This window comes from Canis lupus, chromosome 10 (genome assembly GCF_011100685.1).
Source record: "Canis lupus familiaris isolate Mischka breed German Shepherd chromosome 10, alternate assembly UU_Cfam_GSD_1.0, whole genome shotgun sequence".
Lineage (NCBI taxonomy): Eukaryota > Metazoa > Chordata > Mammalia > Carnivora > Canidae > Canis > Canis lupus.
This window is the reverse complement of record NC_049231.1, coordinates 517,437-538,012: the sequence shown is the minus strand read 5'-3', so window position 1 is coordinate 538,012 and position 20,576 is coordinate 517,437. Positions and strand designations below refer to the sequence as shown.

The following is a 20,576-nucleotide window of genomic DNA, read 5'->3' as shown; positions in this document are numbered from 1 at the left end:
TAGGAGGTTTACGTTTAGATATAATGCCTTAAGGAAATGGCTTATAGAATACATTTAAAGTAGCAATGTTTTGGGGAACATCTGGAGGAAGAAGGAAGATAAGGTGAATACAATGATAATTGGTTTTTGTAGGTTAACAATGAAGTTTGAAAATTCGTAGAAGTTCATTATTCTTAGAATATGTGAGATGTGTAATTCTCTTATTCAGAGCATTTGATTTTATTAATGAATTTCTAAACAAGGAAATTGAAAGTGTGTATTAGCAGGGGTGATTTTGCTCTTTAGAGTGATGGTAGTGGTTAGACTGCAGTATGTTCAGAAAAGTTCTGGGTCCCTGTAGTTTGGAGAATGTCTTGTGACTGGTTAGGATAGAAATTTCTCCGTAAAGAGAATACGTTTCCCATGAGTTCCAGAATGTGATGTGTATTTAATTGCTTGAGCTTAATTGTACCTAAAGTATCTGAAACAAAGCAGAAAGAAGCACCCTATTTTGAGGTTCCCTTTCTGCCATGAGGTATACTGCAGTGATTGTGCTTCAAGATAGGAATGTGAAGAAAGTTATTAGCTGGGGGTTGGTGGAGAAGACTGTTCTCTTAATGGCATTGGACTTCAAGTAAAACTTTAAAATTCAGTGTCCCGTTCTGTCTGAACGAGAGAGGTTTTGGGACATGTGGATGACCAGGAAATGGTAAGAATTCAGGAATTTCTTTAAAGTAAGAATATTGAGGACTAACTTAGGTACTTTGAATGTTCATTAGGAGATTCTCCTTCCTCTTTGGCTTGAGGTTCTCCAGAAATATGTTACTATTTCTAGTTTGATACCCCCAACCCCCACTACCCCAAACCAGGGCAGTTAAGTACTGTAGGATGCAGTTATGGTCAGCAGGGGGCACCCATTACTTGTCTGTCAGTCCAAGAACCTCCAACAAAAGGATGGAGAGAGTAAGTTCCTGTTCAGAATTGCTTCCTCTGAAAATGCCATTAAACCATTACTACCTTTCAGGGCATCAAATGGGGAAAGTGTCCGGGATATTGGAACAAAGGCTGCCCATGTCTCTAAATGAGGGACCTTAATGAGACTGGTTATGACCCACAGTTTTATGGGAGTTGTTTGGTGGATGGTTAATGCCCTTCCATTTATCCTGGGTACTTCCGAACTTTGTCTCCCGCCCCAGTGGTCCCCCCTCTTTTGTTTTCTCTTAAACCTTTTGACTAGTAACTTAGCCATGTTTTCCTAATTCAAACTCCCCTTAGTCTTTTTTCTTCCCACTCCCTTTGGCATTTTTATTTGTCTCACTTTGACTGTTCCAGCTGGAGCTACAGTCCCCGTGGGAGAAATAAGGGATTTGTAAAAGAAGGAAACCAGAGCTTGTAGAGCACTCGTTAATTGTCGTTGTGATGAAAATTGAGAGCTGCCATTTAAATGAGGGTTAGAGGAATAGTCATTAGTCCAGAAGTAAATTTAAAGTTCCTGAAAGTAAAAGAAATGGTTTCTAATGTCCTTTGAGTGTTTCCTTTCAGCCCAATATATTTAACCAGACTTTTTTCCTAATTCCTTTTTTATACTTTTGTAAAGTAGCTTTGTCTGCTATTTGAACTCTTAAATAGATGGCAGTTCGATGAACTGAAGTTCTAATGAGCTTCATATTTTTTTTGAATTAAGGGGTGATGGAGAGAAATGAGACAGAGGACAAGATTCAGATGAATTCTTATATATTCTAAAGTTTTGGGTTAGAATATCAAGTTTCCTCATTTTAAAAAATTTCTTTCTTCTTTTCCAGGGCAACAGAGAAGAAAGTGGTAAAAATTACATCTGAGATACCACAGACTGAGGTAGGTGTTTTGCTCCCTAGTAGAAGAGCAGTCTCTATGTATCTTTCTTATTTTATTTTTTTAAGATTTTTAACTTATTTATTTATTCATGATAGACATGGGGGGGGGGGAGGGCAGAGACACAGGCAGAGGGAGAAGCAGGCTCCATGCAGGGAGCCTGATGCGGGACTCGATCCCGGGTCTCCAGGATCACGCCCTGGGCCAAAGGCAGGCGCTAAACCGCTGAGCCACCCAGGGATCCCTATCTTTCTGTTTCTTACCTTTTATTCTACCTTTATAATCACTGAAAAACTGACTCATAAATAGAAAATCAGTATTGACAGATTTTGGTATTGATATATTTTTCTACTGTCAGCACTTGAGAAAATATTTGGGCTGGCATAGTCACTTTTGAAGCCCTAGTCTTTTCATATTTAGTACCTAGGCCTTAGTGGTAACTCTAAGATGTTTACAAACTAGATTAGAGTTTGGTAGGATTATCCATTGGAAGAGATGAAAAGTAATTAGGAGGATGTCACTACTTGATAGCTGGTAAGACTAAAATTTCTCTGGATTTTGTGTCAAGATCTCTGAAACTGGGCTCCAGTTGAGATCTCTGGGTTTTTTGTACCTTTAAAGTAGAGATGACATAGGACAATGCTGCCTCATTTCTAACTGAAAGAGTACCACTACTGTTGGAACCAAGCTGTTCCTTTGATCCCTTTTCAAAGGTCAACCAAACACAGCTTTTGTCTTCTTGGCTTCGTGCAGAATGTGGGTTTTATTTTATTCCTTTCCTTTTGTTTTTGAGGCCATAAGTGTAATAATAGTCTTTTGTGTTTGTTTTCTGGAAAGGGCAGTTGAGTTAAACCCTGAATGGATAAAACCTGATATCCTCTAGGATTGTTGGTGCTCTCAGTTTAGACCTTATGAAATATACTCCTGATGTTCTAAAGATACACACTTCTAAACACCACAAAACCAGAAATTAATTTTTCTCTTCCCTTTTTTTTTTTTAATTTTTATTTATTTATGATAGTCACAGAGAGAGAGAGAGAGAGGCAGAGACACAGGCAGAGGGAGAAGCAGGCTCCATGCACCAGGAGCCCGATGTGGGATTCGATCCCGGGTCTCCAGGATCGCGCCCTAGGCCAAAGGCAGGCGCTAAACTGCTGCGCCACCCAGGGATCCCATCTCTTCCCTTCTTTTGTCTTTTTATCACCTAGAGAATGCAGAAGAGAGCTGAACGATTCAATGTACCTGTGAGCTTGGAGAGTAAGAAAGCTGCCCGGGCAGCAAGGTGAGTGTCCAGCCTTTTGGATCTGAGACAGTGATAGTATGATGGGAGAGGGGCATGATCCTAGGTTTTAAATATAATTGTTGATTTTAAGTAAAATAGAAACTTTGCTGATAAATACTCATTTGGCTCTGTTCAGAACTTCTTTGCTGATTTGGATGGGTCTCATCAAGCAGGATTTTTTAATAGGTAAAAGGCAGGAAAACACTGTTACTCTCAATTTTGATAAGGTTTCCTTTTCGCTTCTTCTCTGGTCTCTCTGTGAGAAAAAGTAAACTGAACCTCTTTCATGGGGTTGTTAGAATTAGCTAATGATTGCAAGGCTTGAGATCACAAGCAAGAAGTGCCATATGTACACTTGACATGGAGACAGACAACCAGGAGTGTGAATAGCTTCCTAAAATTTAGCATGTGTTTTTTTCCTACAGATTTGGGATATCTTCAGTTTCATCAAAAGGTAAGAAGAGACTCTTCTAAGAAAGTTCTCTTTATATTTTTACTTTCCTGTCAAAACATATTTCAATTCTTCAAATGAAGCTAAACTTGTTAGCTTGAGAAGACTTGAAGTGCTTATAACATTCACCTTTTTGCTTTAGGTAAAACCATACTTAAGCCTTGCTGGGCAATTTAGAGAAGGTGCTGAAGTATGAGAGAATAGGAGGAAATGTGAACATTTGTTTTTCTTTTTCTTGGACATCTTTAGAGAAGTTTTTAGTACCTTGTCTACTTATTCTGGTGTCTCAAATTGGTATGTAATTGTGTTCCTGTCTCGTGTTATACTGCCTACTGTAAGAGGTGAAACAGAAAAGAGAGTATCTTTTACCTCAACAGTCTTGTAATTCCTTCTAGGAATTTACAAAGAAATAATGTTGGATATGCTTAAAGACTTAGGTAGCCATAAGGATTATCACAGCATTATGTTTAGTGATCTGTAACTAGCAACAATGTAATATGTAATAGGGAATTTGTTAAGTGTTCACCATAGTGTAGTAGAAGACTATACAGTTGTTAAAATGATACTGAAGAATATTTGTCAGAAAAATACTAAGTGAAAACAGGTATAAAACTGTATTGTAGTGTGTATTTCCCTTTTAGTAATAGAAGTGCATGTATGGATAGAAAAAAAGGTTTGGGGAGTGCCTGACTAGCTTAGTTGGTGGAGCGTGGACTTTTGATCTCATGGTTGTATGTTTGAGCCCCATGCGTGGTGTGGAGTTTAAAAATTAAAATAAAATAAAAAAAGTTGAGGGGTGCCTGGCTGGCTCTGTCAGTAGAGTATGAGACTCTTGCGCTTGGGGTTCTGAGTTCAAACCCTGGCTTGGCCCTGGATCCTACTTTAAAAAAAAAAAAAAAAAGTTTGGAGGAATATGTATAAATTGTTAATACTTATTGTCTCTGGTTGGTGGAATTTTGAGTGACTTCTTTTTGCTTTTCTCTGTTTTTAAAATTTCTGCAATGAGTGTATGTATCTTATAAATCAGGAAGAAAGTTACTTTTAAAAAGAACATAGTCCAGTTTTAGAGACATAAATTTATTTTTATTTTATTTTTTTAAAGATTTTATTTATTTATTCATAAGAGACAGAGAGGAGAGAAGCAGAGACATAGGCAGACGGAGAAGCAGGCCTCATGCAGGAAGCCCGATGCAGGACTCGATCCTGGGACTCCAGAATTACACCCTGAGTCAAAGGCAGATGCTCAACCGCTGAGCCCCCTAGGCATCCCAGAGACATAAATTTTAAATGTAATCTCTTAATCTAATTTAGTCTTCCGAGTGATGTCAGTTTGAACTGTCAGTGTTAAAATGTCCTCAAGAAAAAGAAAATGTCCTCCAAAGATCTAGCATTTTGCTGTGTTCCTTTGTCCAGTTGTGATATATTTTTTTAACAGCTTTATTAAGATATAACTCATATTCCCTATAGTTCATCCATTTATTTATTTATTTTTTTTTATGTTTTTTAAAAAAATTTATTTATGTATTTTTTAACAGCTTTATTAAGATATAACTCATATTCCCTATAGTTCATCCATTTATTTATTTATTTTTTTTTATGTTTTTTAAAAAAATTTATTTATGATAGTCACAGAGAGAGAGAGAGAGAGGCAGAGACATAGGCAGAGGGAGAAGCAGGCTCCATGCACCAGGAGCCCGATGTGGGATTCGATCCCGGGTCTCCAGGATCGCGCCCTGGGCCAAAGGCAGGCGCCAAACTGCTGCGCCACCTAGGGATCCCAGTTCATCCATTTAAAGTATATAATTCAATGGTTTTTTAAAAGTGCATTCACAGGGTTCTGCAACCATCATCACAGTCTAATTTTAGGACATTCATCACCCCAAAAAGAAACTCTGTACCCATTAGCAGTTGTTTCCCATTCCTTCTGCCACCCAGTCCAAACAGCCACTCATTTTTTTCTATGCATAAAGATTTGCCTTCATAAAAATGGACTTATACAATTTGTAGTTTTTTTGTGTTTGGCTTCTTAGCATAATGTCAGGATTTGTCCATGTTGTAGGATACATTAGTACTTCATTTCTTTTTAATATTGTATAAAATTTCGGGCAGCCCAGTGGTTCAGTGGTTTCGCGCCGCCTTTGGCCCAGAGCGTGATCCTGGAGACCCGGGGTCGAATCCCGTGTCGGGCTCCCTGCATGGAGCCTGCTTCTCCCTCTGCCTGTGTCTCTGCCTCTCTCTCTCTCTGTGTCTCTCATGAATAAATAAAATCTTTTAAAAAAATATTGTATAAAATTTCATTGTTTGAGTGTACCACATTTTATCTATCCATTCATTCGCTCATGGACATTTGGGTTGTTTTCACTTTTTGGCTACTAGAGATAATACTGCTATGAACATTTATTTACAAGTTTTGGTGCAGATGTGTGTTTTCATTTCTCTTGGGTGTACACCCATGAGTGAGATTACTGGATCATATGGTAAACTATCTGGCTTTTTGAGGAACTGCCAAATTGTTTTCCAAAGAGGCTGTACATTTTATGTTCCCATCAGCAGTAAATGCAGACACGATTTCTAGATGCAGTGTTTGTCTTTTTTTCCCCTTATCATAAGATAAAGAGTATTTGTCCTTTATGATTTTAAAAAATGTTAAATAAAACTTATTTCCTTCTTTAGGTTTGTCATCTGATGCCAAGCCTATGGTAAGAATTTTTTTTTTAATTCCTTGAGACACAAATCTTAACTCTGGTTTTAAAGTTAGAAACAACTCCCCAGATCAGAGGAATCTCTGAGATCATAGGAGTTTGGTGACTGTTTTCAATACAGTGTTTTATGTCCTGAATAAAATGGATTGTTTGACTACTAAGAGGTCAGGAAAATTGCCACATCTTCCAAGTAATTGCAGACATCTTCCTTTTTATCATTCTTGAAAAAAATGAATAGATTTCGTTAGCTAGCAGACATCCATATAATTCTTTGTTTTATGGTACTGTAATTTTAGGCCTTGTCTAATGGCTCTGGAAAATGTCTAATTCTTAGTTACCACAAGCAAATCTGTGGAAGCAGCTTGAGTTCTGTTGGTAGATATTGGTATTTTTCAACACTAGCTATTAAATATAAAATCATAGACTAAAGACTGGTAGGATAAGATGCATTCTGGACCATTATGACTAGGTGACATCTTCAGAAAATGGAAACAGATGCTGTGGGTGAAATATGTTTGACTTTATGAAATCCTGCCCTTGGAGTTACAGTGCAGTATCAGAAATGAAGCTGAAATGTTGTAGGAGTAGCAATAGTAGTAGTAATGAAAATGTCCCAGATATCCATATGATAGTTGTTTTTGTATATTAGGGCTTCCAAGAAAAAGGAAGAAAATTGAGTTGGGTACTAGCTGTAGATTTGTCTTCTGAAGAAAGAAGAGTTATGAACTACTGATGGGGCTATGTATAGGAATTAATGATTTTTGGACTGTGAATAATGGACTTATTTGGAGGTGATTATTTAGATAATTGTTTGCTTTTTCAAGCAGTGTTTGGCCCACTCTGATCTTAAACCTTCTTTAGGCTTTTGCCACCTTTGATGAACAAAGGAAGGTGGGCTGAATCATTAACAGCATTCCAGAAGAGGTCTTTTAATAAGTAGTGGCATGAGTGAGCGTGCTTAGTTTCATGATTTAGCACGTAGGGTATCTTTGATTTTTTTTTTTTTTTTTAATGTGGGCATTCTTTTTTTTTTTTTTTTTAATTTATTTTTTATTGGTGTTCAATTTACTAACATACAGAATAACCCCCAGTGCCCGTCACCCATTCATTCCCACCCCCCGGGTATCTTTGATATTGTAGGCTTATTTGAACTCTTAGCTTTGGACTATAATTCTGCCTTTTGTATTTTTTTTTAATATGTTTTCCCCCCTATGTTTTTATAGGTTAACCTGGATAAACTAAAGGAAAGAGCTCAAAGATTTGGGTTGAATGTTTCTTCAATCTCCAGAAAGGTAAAGTACTGTTTTTGCCACCTTAGAGCAACTTAGGGGCTACATGGGCTGGAAATGACTACCTAAGAATATAGCTGGCTTTTCATATTCAGCATTTGATGTCATGAAGTCCTTTGACTATCACTTTGTCTCATTGATTACGGATTACATTACAGGAATTATTTCACATAGCGAATTGGGTTTTTTTTCCTGCAGATTGTTTTCATAGCTTCCGCCCAGACTGTTACAACATGGTCAGTATTTCTCTTAGTTAAGATGTTGAATTCATTGATGTTAAAAATTTACTACATCTGCTTTAACTTCTGATCCAGTCATCATGGAAACAGGAGACAACAATCCTGTCTTAGGCTCAAAGGTACCCAGAAACAAAATTTAAAGGTTCCCTGGAACAAAAACAAGAAACTTATTTCATTCTTTCTGCCCCTCTGCTAACTGATGCTGTTGAGTTTATTAAACAAGGTGACACCATGTTATGTAGAGTGATAATTCTATAGGGCATTGTTGTGTTTAGAGTTTTTCCAGGCACGTTGGAAAAAAGGCTGAGGCTTCTCTTGTTTGCCTGGAGCAGGTAGTCTCTTAATCTATGTTCTGTGAGCATGAAAGCATGTTTCTTGGTTGTTGAAGTGGCGGGGGAGGTGGGGGCAGGATTGAGGGAAGACTATTTCAAACCAGAAGAAGTATCAAAAAAAAGTCATTGGGGGGCAGCCCCGGTGGCTCAGCGGTTTTAGCGCTGCCTGCAGCCAAGGGTGTGATCCTGGAGACTTGGGATCGAGTCCCACATCAGGCTTCCTGCGTGGAGCCTGCTTCTCCCTCTGCCTGTGTCTCTGCCTCTCTCTCCTCTCTGTGTATTCTCATGAATAAATAAATACAATTTAAAAAAAAATAAGCCTATCATTCTTAAAAAAAAAAAAGTCATTGGGGTGCTTGGCTGACTCAGTTGGAAGAGCATGTGACTCTTGATTTTGGGGTCATGAGTTCGAGTCCCATGTTGGGTGTAGAGATTATGTACGTAAATAAACTTTTTTTAAAAATTATTTTTTTTATAAAGAATTTATTCATGAGAGAGAGAGAAAGAGTGAGAAAGGCAGGTGATACAGAGGGAGAAGTAGGCTCCCCGAGGAGCAAGGAGCCTGATACAGGATGACAACCTGAGCTGGTTAAGGCAGATGACGCTTAACCGACTGAACCACCCAGGTGCCCAGAAAAGTTCGTATTTCCCACTGAGTAGGGAAGCATTTAGGTGTCTGGAAATCCATTGGAAAACACTGTCCTGATTGTGGTTGTTAACATTTTTGCTTAGAAAAACTGAGCAGTAGGGAAGCCTGGGTGGCTCTGATTGAATATCTACCTTTGGCTCAGGTCGTGATCCCAGGGTCCTAGGATTGAGTCCCGCATCAGGCTCTCTGTGGAGATCCTGCTTCTTCTGCCTGTGTCTCTGCCTCTCTCTCTCTCTCTCTGTGTGTCTCATGAATAAATAAATAAAATCCTAAAAACAAACAAACTTGAGCACTAAAAACTAAATATTTGGGATCCCTGGGTGGCGCAGCGGTTTGGCGCCTGCCTTTGGCCCAGGGTGCGATCCTGGAGACCCGGGATCGAGGCCCACGTCGGGCTCCCGGTGCATGGAGCCTGCTTCTCCCTCTGCCTGTGTCTCTGCCTCTCTCTCTCTCTCTCACTGTGTGCCTATCATAAATAAATAAAAATTTAAAAAAAATATTTATGCCCCAGTGGGACTTCTAACCTTACATGCAACTGTGCTCCATTTTCCTTCCCTTTAGGTAACATTTTTTATGTTTACCAGAAGCATAATATTAGGTCTTTGTGCCCTGCTTGATGCTGAGACTATATAGGTGTTCAGTAAGAATATTTGCTGGTTTGTATGAAGTTTTAAATTCAGGAGTTGAGAGTTGAAGGAGTATGTGATTCTTAAACTACATGCAGCTTAATTGGGAAGGATCACTATAAACCAAGTCATTTCTGTTTTGCTAGATGGCCAAGGAGAAGGGTGCTTGGATCTGTGGCCCCAGTTCTCATCTGTCTCCTCTTGTATATGAAGATTAGGTGTCCAAGAATCTCAGCAGTAACTTTACTGTAGAGAATTGTATGTATTCCATCAAAATTAACAAAATTGAACATCATATTTCCAACTATATAGCTCATATGGACACTTCTTGAGACGAATTTTTCCCTCACTTAATACTGCCTACCTGAGTTATTTTCATAGTCTTTCATTACAGGGATATTAGCCTTTTCAGTTCACTTCCTTAGACCCTCTATATTTGACTTGTTTTCATTTTTAGTCCATAGGAAGCTAAGTAAAACATGAAGAGATATATTTATTAGTTTTGTGACTTTGAGCAAATTACTAAACTTTGGTCCTCATCTATAAAACTGAAGTAATACCTAACACTGTGAGAAGAGTAAGTAATTATATATGAAATGATCTAACATTAACCCTTTTACCCTTCTTAGTTTAGTTCTGTTGGCTACCTGACTTTATGACTTTGAGTCAATTAACTTCCGTGTTTTAGTTGATCATTGATAAGATTTCATTTCTAGTTTTAAATCTCTGAAGGGTTGGAGTGCCTGGCTGGCTCAGGGGGTGGAGTGTGACTCTTGATCTTGGGAGTTGTGAGTTCCAGCCCCATGCTAGGTATAGATTACTAAAAATAAAAAAATAAACTTAAAAAAATATCTCAAGGGTTGTAATCTGGTAATGGTAATTGGTAGAACTGACTATACGAGCTGTGTTTTCAGATAATATCCATTGTCTTACCTATGTTCTAGAGTAGTGCTTCTCAAATTCTGTAGCAAAAGACTAGTTTTTAAAAATTTATTGGGGCGCCTCGCTGGCTCAGTTGATATAGCATGCAACTCCTGATCTCAGGGTTGTGAGTGATTTCAAGTCCCACATTAGGCAGAGAGCTTACTTTAAAAAAATTTTTTTTCAAATTCATTGCAGAGTGATACTTTTGTAAAGTACAATAAAAATGTCACATCAGGGACACTGGGATGGCTCAGTGGTTGAGGGTCAGCCTTTGGCTCAGGTCATGATCCCGGGGTCCTGGGATTGAGCCATACGTCGGATTCCCCACAGTGAGTCTGCCTCTCCCTCTGCCTGTGTCTCTGCCTCTCTCCCTGTCTCTCTCATGAATAAATAAATAAAATCTTTAAAAAAAAAACCACAGCAGTGTTAAATTACTCTGGAAGTTTCCAAACACTGTCAATTTCCAGTTATTGCAGATTGATAAACATTTTGGAGATCAGCACCAGGAGGCTGATCACATTTTGAATAGCACTGTACTGGTGTGTATGTGTGATTTCTTCCAGGGACCTCTTTATTGGAGACTTGAAACTTTTGAGATACCATCTTTGAGTATAGATTCCATTTATATTGATCATAAATCCTGATTTTCAGAATCATCCTAATTTCATCAGTTTGCTGTACTTTGCCCCATAAACCATTAAAATGTCCAGAAGTGCTGATGTTTTGCTGTCTACCACTGTCCAATAGAACTTTCTGTGATTTTGGAAATACTCTATAGAATATTGTTGCATTGAATAAACCTATGTTGTCTGATGCAGTAGTGATTAACCACATGTCATTATTGATTACTTGAAACATAGCTAGTGTAAACTGAAGTTTTTAATGAAACTTATTTATTTATTTTAATTTTATTTATTTATTCATGAGAGACACAGGCAGAGGAAGAAGCAGGCTCCATGCAGGAAGCCCGCTGTGGGACTTGATCCCGGGACTCCAGGATCACGCCCTGAGCCAAAGACAGGGGCTAAACTGCTGAGCCACCCAGGGATCCCCTTTAATGAAATTTAAATAGCTGCATGTATATTGGACAATTCAAGCCTAGCTTATGTCTCTTACACAGTTTTTGTACCTGAAGTAGCATAGAAATCCTTTATCTGACCACATATTTGGACCACTGTTTCTGTAGCCCAGAATTTTTTTAGTGCTTATAGTGTGTAAGCAATTTCAGAATGAATGTGGAAGGAGAGAAATTAGAGGAAAGGGGGTAGGAAGAGATAAGAAAAGGAAGTACCTCCTTTTTTTTTTGTAAAGTAACTTTTCCCCCAGAACTTGGTTGACCTAGATCCAAATCCTGAAATTGCAACTGGCTACTTTCTCAGTGAGAGCTGCTTGGTTCAGAATCTGTGTTTAACTGTTCTCTATCACCAGAAATGATTTGCTACCTAGTATTTGATTGGCCAAGGTTAGTAACATGATTAAATTTGTATTTATGGAACAGCCAGATCAGTATACTGTGTCCATCTCATCTTGGGTTCCAGTGTTGCCTCCTTCTGTATAATTTGGTCAGCTATCTTTAAGTTTTACAATTATTTTATTTTTTTTGTGTAAATTTTTTTTTTTTTTTTTTTTATGATAGTCATACACAGAGAGAGAGAGAGGCAGAGACATAGGCAGAGGGAGAAGCAGGCTCCATGCACCGGGAGCCTGACGTGGGATTCGATCCCGGGTCTCCAGGATCGCGCCCTGGGCCAAAGGCAGGCGCTAAACCGCTGCACCACCCAGGGATCCCTACAATTATTTCAAAGATTGATTTATTTATTCATGAGGGGGACACAGAGAGAAAAGAGGCAGAATCATAGGCAGAACGAGAAGCAGGCTCTTCGCAGGAGCTGGATGCGGGACTTGATCCTGGACTCCGGGATCACGCCCTGGGCTGAAGGCAGACGCCCAACCACTGAGCCATCCAGGCATTCCGTGTTATAATTCTCTACGCACAGATCTCTTTCAGTTAGATAAAATTCAAATACTAGAGGTTAGCAGATAATGTAGAGATTTCTTTTCTTCATCCTAGTAGCCTGAAAAGGGCAACCAGAAATCCCCCTCCTGTCATGGTCGTTGCATGAAGTTTGTATTTGCTTGGTCTGGCTTAATAAGACCCAGATTTCTTACTGATGTCTCTTCGGCAGACTAGTGTATATATGATAAAGAGAAAATATGTGAGAGGAAGTGGGCCATGGATCAGCAGTGTTTATGACTGATTTTTGTTGTTGTTGTTGTTGTTGTTGTTGTTAAAATCTGGTCATCTTTTCTTTGTATTTTATATTTACATCTTGCGCATATTACCAATTTGAGGTTACCAAATCGCTGCTATTCTTCTAGGCTGACTTTTGCATGACTGCTCATATATTTCAGCTTCCAACTCCAGTATGTACTATACATGTTTGGCAGTCCACAGAAACTTAAAGAAATCTGGCGTGTCGTCGTCCCCCCCCCTCCCCCCCCCCGGCAATCATCTTCCTCCTTTCCCCCTGCCCAAGAAAGGCCTGTCCGTTCATGTTTCCAACTCAAGTCTCAGTGAATAGAATCCTGTTGGTTTAGGATAATGGGAAGTGACAAGGCAAAGAATGGCACTGGCATTTATAGACATTTTTTACACAAGAGGCTGTAAATTGTCCCCTCCAACTCTTTGGACTATTTGAGGATAGAATGGCATGCCTTTTCTCATATAAGCCTCATGGTGGCTATGGGCTGAGAAACCTCCCACCCCCTCAAACAAAACAAAACCCAGATAAGTAACCTCCGCTTGGTTGGTTCTGATTGATCACCAGCTAGGTTTTCAGTCTTGTGCTTAACTGGTTGTTTTTGTTGTTGTTGTTGTTGTTGTTGTTTGTTTTTCCTCCTCTCTCTGTCAGTTTTCCATGCCTCCCAAGAGAAGTAGTGTTTGGGTTAGTCCTGTTGGTGAAGGACAGGACTTGGCTTGGCACATAAGAAACTTATCTTTGGGGATAAGTTTATTCTCATGAATAAATAAATAAAATCTTAAAAAAAAAAAAAAAAGAATACAGCTCAGTTAATAGATGAAGGTCATAGGATATTGTTTATAAAAACTAAGTCTAGGCTTAGAGTTATGGTGTAAACTGATAGAGCTAATTTGGATTTTTCAAAAGATTTTTATTTATTTATTCATGAGAGACACAGAGCGAGAGAGAGACAGAGACACAGGCAGAGAGAGAAGCAGGCTCCATGCAGGGAGCCTGATGTAGGACTCAATCCTGGGACTCCAGGATCACGCCCTGGGCCGAAGACAGGTGCTCAGCCACTGAGCCACTCAGGCATCCCATCTAATTTGGATTGTTTTTGTTTTCATGTTTCCCTCCCAAACATTAGCATTTGGGAAAAATGAAACTTGATGCTTTAGGAAGTTATAGGACATCCAGCTAGGTAAGTATTAAAAACCAAATGAAACAAAACCCAAGCCCAGGCACTAAGCAGAAAACTGGTATTTGGTGTATACTCTACTCCCTCCCTGAGAATGTGAGGGGCATATGATACTGCTTCTTGGTTCTTCATTAGTAGTAGAAAATATAGGCATCTTTTATCCCTATTAACCTTCCCTACTTCTCTATTGGGCTATTACTGCAAAAATTGTTGTGTGGCTATAAAGATTAGTATCATGAACCTATCATATAATTCTATTTTTTTGCTCACCAGTGCTTGGGGATGAACCACTTCAGAGTTAGAGAGATACTGGACTTTCCTTGTTTTTGAGGATCTTGTCATTGAAATCCATTGAGATATTGAAGAAGCTGGGGCAGTCAATTCCAAGCACAGGAAAGCACCAGTGTCTCCTACAAGCAGATTTCACTGTGGCTAACTGATAGTGGGCTGGTCTCCACCCACTGTCTTCTGGAAGGCCTATTTGGTTCTATCTATATTCTCTTCCACCATCTGAAATAAATGAAGAAATGTTTATTCTTCCCCTTGAGCAGTGGGTTTTAGTATAAAAGGATGTGGAGAGAAGGAAATTCACACTGTGGTTTTGGAAGTTGGTCACCAACTTTCTCAGAGGGTCTATAATTGTTAGAGTTTAGGTATGTGTATACAAACCTTTTCCAAAAGACGACCTGTGGGGCCATGCATAGAACATTGCCAACATGGTACTATAAGAACCTGAAAAACCATAAACTTTGGTGAGGCGTTTGCTAGAATATTTTTTAAAGAGGTAGTGGTAAAAGATTTAGATCCCAAGATAAGTTGGAGAAGTAGCCTACTAAGTGGGTTTGGGTTCTTTTTCATCCAAAATATACTCAATTAGTAGTACCTAGACCAAGTACTGCCACTTAATTCTCTATTGTCCTTTCAGTGGGGCCCCATGAGACCAAGAGAAATGCAGATAGTAGGATTGTAGAGGGAGAAAACTTCACTTTGGGTCTTCTTAGGCATTTCATTGAGTATTTCATTGAGCAAGGGCTTTGGGGGGGAATACACTCCCTTTATTCTAGATTGTCCTTTTTCCCAAAAATACTTATTCTACTTGAAAATTATATTCTTTTAACTTATATTAACCAGTAAGAAAAGATGGTAAGAATGGGATGTGTGTGTGTGTGAGTGAGAAAGAGAGAGAGAGAGAGAATAGTGGATAGAGATAGCAGTTGAGAGTGTCAGGATGAATTTCAGGAAGAGCCAAGATGCAAACCCATATAGGTTTCAGCATTTCTTGGAGCATTTGGGGGCCCAACTGAAATTTAACCAGTCCTTTAAATCATCTTCTAATTAATAATAATTTGAAAATTAATATTTGGCTTTTTTTCCCTACCTTCTCTCCTCTAAGATAAAAACTGTTTTTCTACATGCCCATTGGAACAAACCTTAAGGGAGTGGTGAAGGAGCTGTTTAAAGAGGAAACAATAGGGAAAAAACTCTCTGACCTCAGTTTATCCCCTCATCTGGTTCTTCATTTGTCCCTGCTGAGGAACAGAACTTGTCTTTTGTCTGTAACACAAATACATCTTCACCTCCCTCCCTACCCACTCCCCCCCCACCACCCGCTCTTCTCACTCCCTTCTATTATAGTTCCAATCAATGATGTCATTATGTGTGCCATTCAACTGCTGTTGAGCCACTTGGCTATAGGAATTTGGAAGAGCAAAGAGGCAGAATGGAATTTTTCTCTGTTCTGCCCAGGGCTCTTGAAAATGTATTCTAATTTTAACTTGAGAAATAGGAGTCAGGTTTTTCTTTGCCCAATTTCTTATTCTACCCTCCCACTCTATGTCCTAACCCTTAAACATAGTTTTTACCTAGCTCTGTATGAAGAAAAAATTGGATAAGAAATATTAGGAATATAAGAGGAAAAGCTTTAAAAATTTTGTGGAAGCAAGCTGAAAGTTTTGATGCTTTGTCAGCATTTATGGCTGATGTTTTACCCTGTTTACTATAAGTTGGGTCTTTGAGGAGTTTCTTTCTTTCTTTCTTTTTTTTTTTTTTTTTTGTGGCAAAATATTTTATTGCTGCCACTTTTGAGGAGTTTCTAATAGAGGGTTATACTTCCCTAGGGTACATGGTTGAGAACACCAAGGATCTTGCACCTTTTCATTTTATTTTTTTTACGGCTTTATACATTGAATTTGAACCCAAAGAACTAGAGGTAAGAAAGTTTGTAGTAAGGAAAAAATGCACACTCTTTTCTATCTCCCCTGCTCGATACCCCACCCCCACTTATGTCTTTGCATTCTTCTTCTAACATGTCAGAATTGATGACTTTGATAAAAAACAAGTTTTATGTCTCTCTGTGGCCCTCCTGTTGTCTTTTCCCCAGGAGTAAATACAGCCTGGAAAAGGAAGGAAAGGAGTCTGTTTTACTTTTACATACATTTCATTGTTTTTGCTCAGCCAAGTTCTTGAGGTGGGATCAATTCTCTGAGTGTCGGTTTGTTTGTTTGTTTGTTTGTTTATTGAGTGTCAGTTTAAAAAAAATAAAAGTTCTACTTATGGTACATAAGGTAATAATTTTTAAAATTAAGTTGTTAAGTATATTATATCAGATTGTATATCTAGCTGTATGTCTAATTTAGGGGCAACCGGTAACTGGCCTGGCTTTTCTAATCCGAGCAGTATCTGTCTGATTGCTCTCAGATACTCTCCCTACCTGTGGTGAAATGCAAGCCCACTTTCTGAATCCCAAGTCTGTCCATCCTTCAGTATTTGTACAGGAGAAAAAAGTATGGGGTGTTTTTTGTTTTGGTTGAGGGGTTTTTTTTGGTGTCTGTGTGTATTGCTAGTTTCTTTGTGGGGGGGTAGGAAGTTTTGGTGTTCAAAGACTCTTCATGATCTGAAAGCTATAACATAAGGATGTTTAAGATGTATTTTAATTATTGAGAGGCTAATAATTATTGGGTAATAGTGTTCTTTGGGCTGACATTGATAAGGAGAGGTAACATTTTATTTTTGAAAATATAGGTCAGTTCAAGTAAAGTTTGATAATAACAAAACAGTTCATTTTCCTACATATTCACTATTAATATCAAAGTTCCTTTTTATGCCTAATAGCCGAAGCAGGTCAGATAAAATCCTGTAGTATTTTGGAGATAGGGATCGGGATGAGGCAGGGCATCAGACTGGGAGCTATTTTATAGGGGGACATTTGGTGGTAATGTTTGCAAACTACCAAAGGCCTTGTTTTGTTATATTAAGTTTTTAAAAAATTTTTTAATCTCTAAAAAAAATAAACAATAAAAAAATAAGTAATCTCTACCCCCTAACCTGGGGCTCAAACTTACAACCCCGAGATCAAGAGTCACCTGCTTTACTGACTGAGCCAGCCAGGCACCGCGAAAAGCCCTGTTGTTACTAAGATCTGAGGCATCTTGTTAAGATCTAGAAAATATTAACTCCTTTCCTCTCCTCCCATTTATTTATTTATTTATTTACTTACTTACTTACTTACTTACTTACTTATTATAGTCACACAAAGAGAGAGAGAGAGGCAGAGACACAGGCAAAGGGAGAAGCAGGCTCCATGCACCGGGAGCCCGACATGGGACTCGATCCCGGGTCTCCAGGATCGCGCCCTGGGCCAAAGGCAGGCGCCAAACCGCTGCGCCACCCAGGGATCCCTCCTCCCTTTCTTTTGTTACTCTTTTCTCACATTTTTAAAATACTATTTAACCAAATATTACCTTCTCATCCCAAGAGCAGATTCTTAGGACAAAAATAGAAATGTATTTTCAGGGTGTTCTACACTTGAAATTCATATCAAATACTGAATCTTTAAATCCTTAGCAGTGAAGATGTGTTACTGAGAAAGATACTATGCTTGAAGTGCTTGCTGTCTTTTTTATATATATATTATTTATTTATTTATGAGTAGTGGGAGGGGCAGAAGCAGAGAGAGGGAAAGGGAATAGAGGAGCAGACTCCCTGCTGAGCCAGGAGTCTGTTGTGGGCTCCATCCTTAGGATCATGAACTGAGCTGAAGGCAGATGCTTAACCGACTGAGCCACCCATGTGCCCCATCTGTCCTGATTTTAAAAGTATTTATTGGGTAAGGAGTTCATTGAGGTATAGAGCAGACAAGGCAGTTTTCACTATCATGTTCATGCTTAGGTATGAGGTAGTAAGGAAGGGCAACTGGAAGTGGAGAAAGCTATAAGATGAGAGAGGCCTTAGTGATGGACCTCTTTAAGTGCTCTAAGTGAATGAGCAAAACACATAAGCCCTAAGACAAATCCTGTCTGTTCTCTGCTTTGTTGATATTTCCCCTTGTACTTCTCTTTTGCAGGTTAAGGAAATACCTTTGTATGCTTGAACCTTGTTTCCTCTGTCTTTCCTCCACATACCTGAAGTCTTCTCTGATCTTGTTTTGGCATGTTTTTCCTGTATTGAACTCCTTTGTAAGAAGAGTCTCTCTGTTCCTCTACTTGAGTTCTATGAAGGCAACAAGACAGGTGTGCTCCTTAGAGCCAGCTGTGATTTCTTCATAACTTTGTTTTCCCCTTCACAACCTTGTAGCTGAGATACCCTGTTTGTAGGAAGCATAAACGTTTTTGGAAGGCCTCTAATGCTTTTGAAGGAAAACCCGAGTGGAGTAGCAACCTTGCTTGGACTTGGTGAGATTTTTTTTTTCCCAGGCTTTCTTAAATTATTTTTTTTATTATTATTTTTTTAATTTATTCATAGAGACACAGAGGGAGAGAGGGGCAGAGGAACAGGCAGAGGGAGAAGCAGGCTCCATGCAGGGAGCCCGATGTGGGACTTAATCCAGGGTCCCCAGGATCACACCCCAGGCTGCAGGCGGCACTAAACCTCTGCGCCACTGGGGCTGCCCTCCAGGCTTTCTTAAAGCCATTTACAGTTATTCCCAACTATAGCTGCACATAAGGGTCACCAGGGGACCATTTGTTTGTTTGTTTGTTTGTTTATAAAAAGATTTTATTTATTCATGAGAGAGAAGCAGAGACACAGGCAGAGGGAGAAGCAGGTTTCATGCCTGATGTGGGGCTCAATCCCTGGACTCCAGGATCACGTCCTGAACCGGAGGCAGATGCTCAACCCCTGAGCCACCAGGCTTCCCCACCAAGGGACATTTTAAAAATACATTTTCCTAAGCTCTTTTTGAGATTCAGATTTATTAGATTGGGGTAAAACCAGAAATCTTTATTTTAAAATAATTAGAAGTGGGGCAACACATGGCTGGCTCAGTTGGTAGATCATGACACTTGGGTCTTGACTTCGAGCCCCAAGTTGGGCATAGAGCTTACATTAAAAAAATTTTTTTTTCATACATACACACACACACACACACACACACACACACACACACACATTTTCTAGGTGAAAATCTACTTTCCTGGTGCTCATTCTAATTTCTGGATGCACAGGTAACTGTCATCCCCCATTCCCTCTATTTGGTTAAGACAGCATTTACCTCCCTCAAAGTTTTAGCTTCCCTCTACTGAGTTCTTGACATTGCTGCCAGGCTCTGCATCGCTTATCCTTAAAAGCAGCAGCTTCCTGGCTTTTAAGGGAGGGAGGTGGGGACTTTTAATAGAAACTTGGTTTCCGGGGGTCTCAAGTGTGAAGCCTTCATTTCCTCCACCTGCCTTGCTTTGTCCTACAATCAGCTAGAGCAAGACCGAGACGACCTCCTCTGGGGTTGGAGAGGAGTGGGGGTGGGGGAAGAAGTTTGTTTTGGAGAAAGAGAAAAAAGTGATGGGAGCTAGTGACTCAGAAGAGTGTTTGGTTCTGAGCTGACTGTGTTCTGGGGCTTCAAATCCTATAAAGATAGGAGGAGATACAGTTCCTGGTGGTCTCTAAATCTTGTGTAGCTTTAAAGTTCCTGCTGTACCCTATTGGTCCTAGAAAGTTGATTCTGATCTCACAGTTGACAATTTTTTGAGAGTAGAGAATATGGTTGTTTTGGGAGCTGTATTTTTTTGTTACGTGTGTGGGTGTTGTTAGTGTCTCTTTACTATGTGTGTGCTAAAATGGCATACCTTTTGCTACTCCAGCCCCTCACCTTTGTCTTGCTAGTTAGTTAGGTTCTGTGCATTCGTTTTTAGGACCACCTTATGTTCTGTGGTCTGGCTGGCATAAAGGCTCAGGAATAAACATACTCAGATGATTTTCAAAAACTGGGGCAGGGAGGTGACAGCTGTGTGTTTAAGCATTGCAGTGTTTCTGAGAGAAAAACCATCAGTTGCTGTCATTCACCCTGAGAGTATGAAATTGGAAGCCCACTTACCCTGGAGTGTTTCATAACCTTTCCCTCTTGGAAGTCAAGGCCATGTCATTATTAATCAACCATCGCCTGAAAGCTCCCAGCCTCTGCTTTTCATCCTGCTATCAGTCATTTGAGAGTCCGGAAAAGTGACCATAAAGCTCGCTCCTTTGTTTTTTGACTCACTCTTACCTTACATTCCCTTGGAAAATCAGACTGGTCTAAGAAATATTAACATCTTCACATGGTAATTCTTTAGATTGGAATTTCTTCTTCTCACACATGGTGTAAGGAGGGATGATGAGTAAGTGAGGTATTGTACTGACCAGGAAAAATATCTGGCTTGGTTAATTCTTTTGATCTCCTCTGATAGTGTGGATATGTCCTATTTAATTTCAGTACACATTCTTGCTTTGGGCTTTGGGAAGTGCATCCTTAAATAAGCCTGGGTTACATTTGGGTCATTATGTTGCTTCTCTCGCTCTCTCTTTTTAAGATTTTATTTTTTAAAGATTGACTTAACTTTAAAGAACA

General features: G+C 39.3%; 1 protein-coding gene and 1 long non-coding RNA gene across 4 annotated transcripts in view; one reads left to right on the top strand and one right to left on the bottom strand.

The window, feature by feature from the left end:
• Positions 1–20,576, top strand: part of SARNP (SAP domain containing ribonucleoprotein) — a 49,918-nt gene that overhangs the window by 17,409 nt on the left and 11,933 nt on the right. The window contains exons 5-9 of the mRNA XM_038549601.1: positions 1,782–1,833; positions 3,039–3,112; positions 3,538–3,566; positions 6,237–6,262; positions 7,489–7,557. Of these exons, the coding sequence (XP_038405529.1) occupies positions 1,782–1,833; positions 3,039–3,112; positions 3,538–3,566; positions 6,237–6,262; positions 7,489–7,557 (250 nt within the window). The remainder of the gene's footprint in view (positions 1–1,781; positions 1,834–3,038; positions 3,113–3,537; positions 3,567–6,236; positions 6,263–7,488; positions 7,558–20,576) is intronic.
• Positions 12,177–15,364, bottom strand: LOC102156051. 3 transcript variants are annotated; one of them, XR_005365280.1, is made up of 4 exons: positions 15,253–15,364; positions 14,033–14,272; positions 13,122–13,276; positions 12,177–12,325 (listed from the first exon to the last, which is right to left on the bottom strand). It is a non-coding gene; the product is annotated as an uncharacterized LOC102156051 (long non-coding RNA). The 3 variants fall into 3 exon arrangements; XR_005365279.1 differs by lacking the exon at positions 12,177–12,325 and adding an exon at positions 14,432–14,494 and having other exon boundaries at positions 12,848–13,276; positions 15,253–15,360; XR_005365278.1 differs by lacking the exon at positions 12,177–12,325 and having other exon boundaries at positions 12,848–13,276.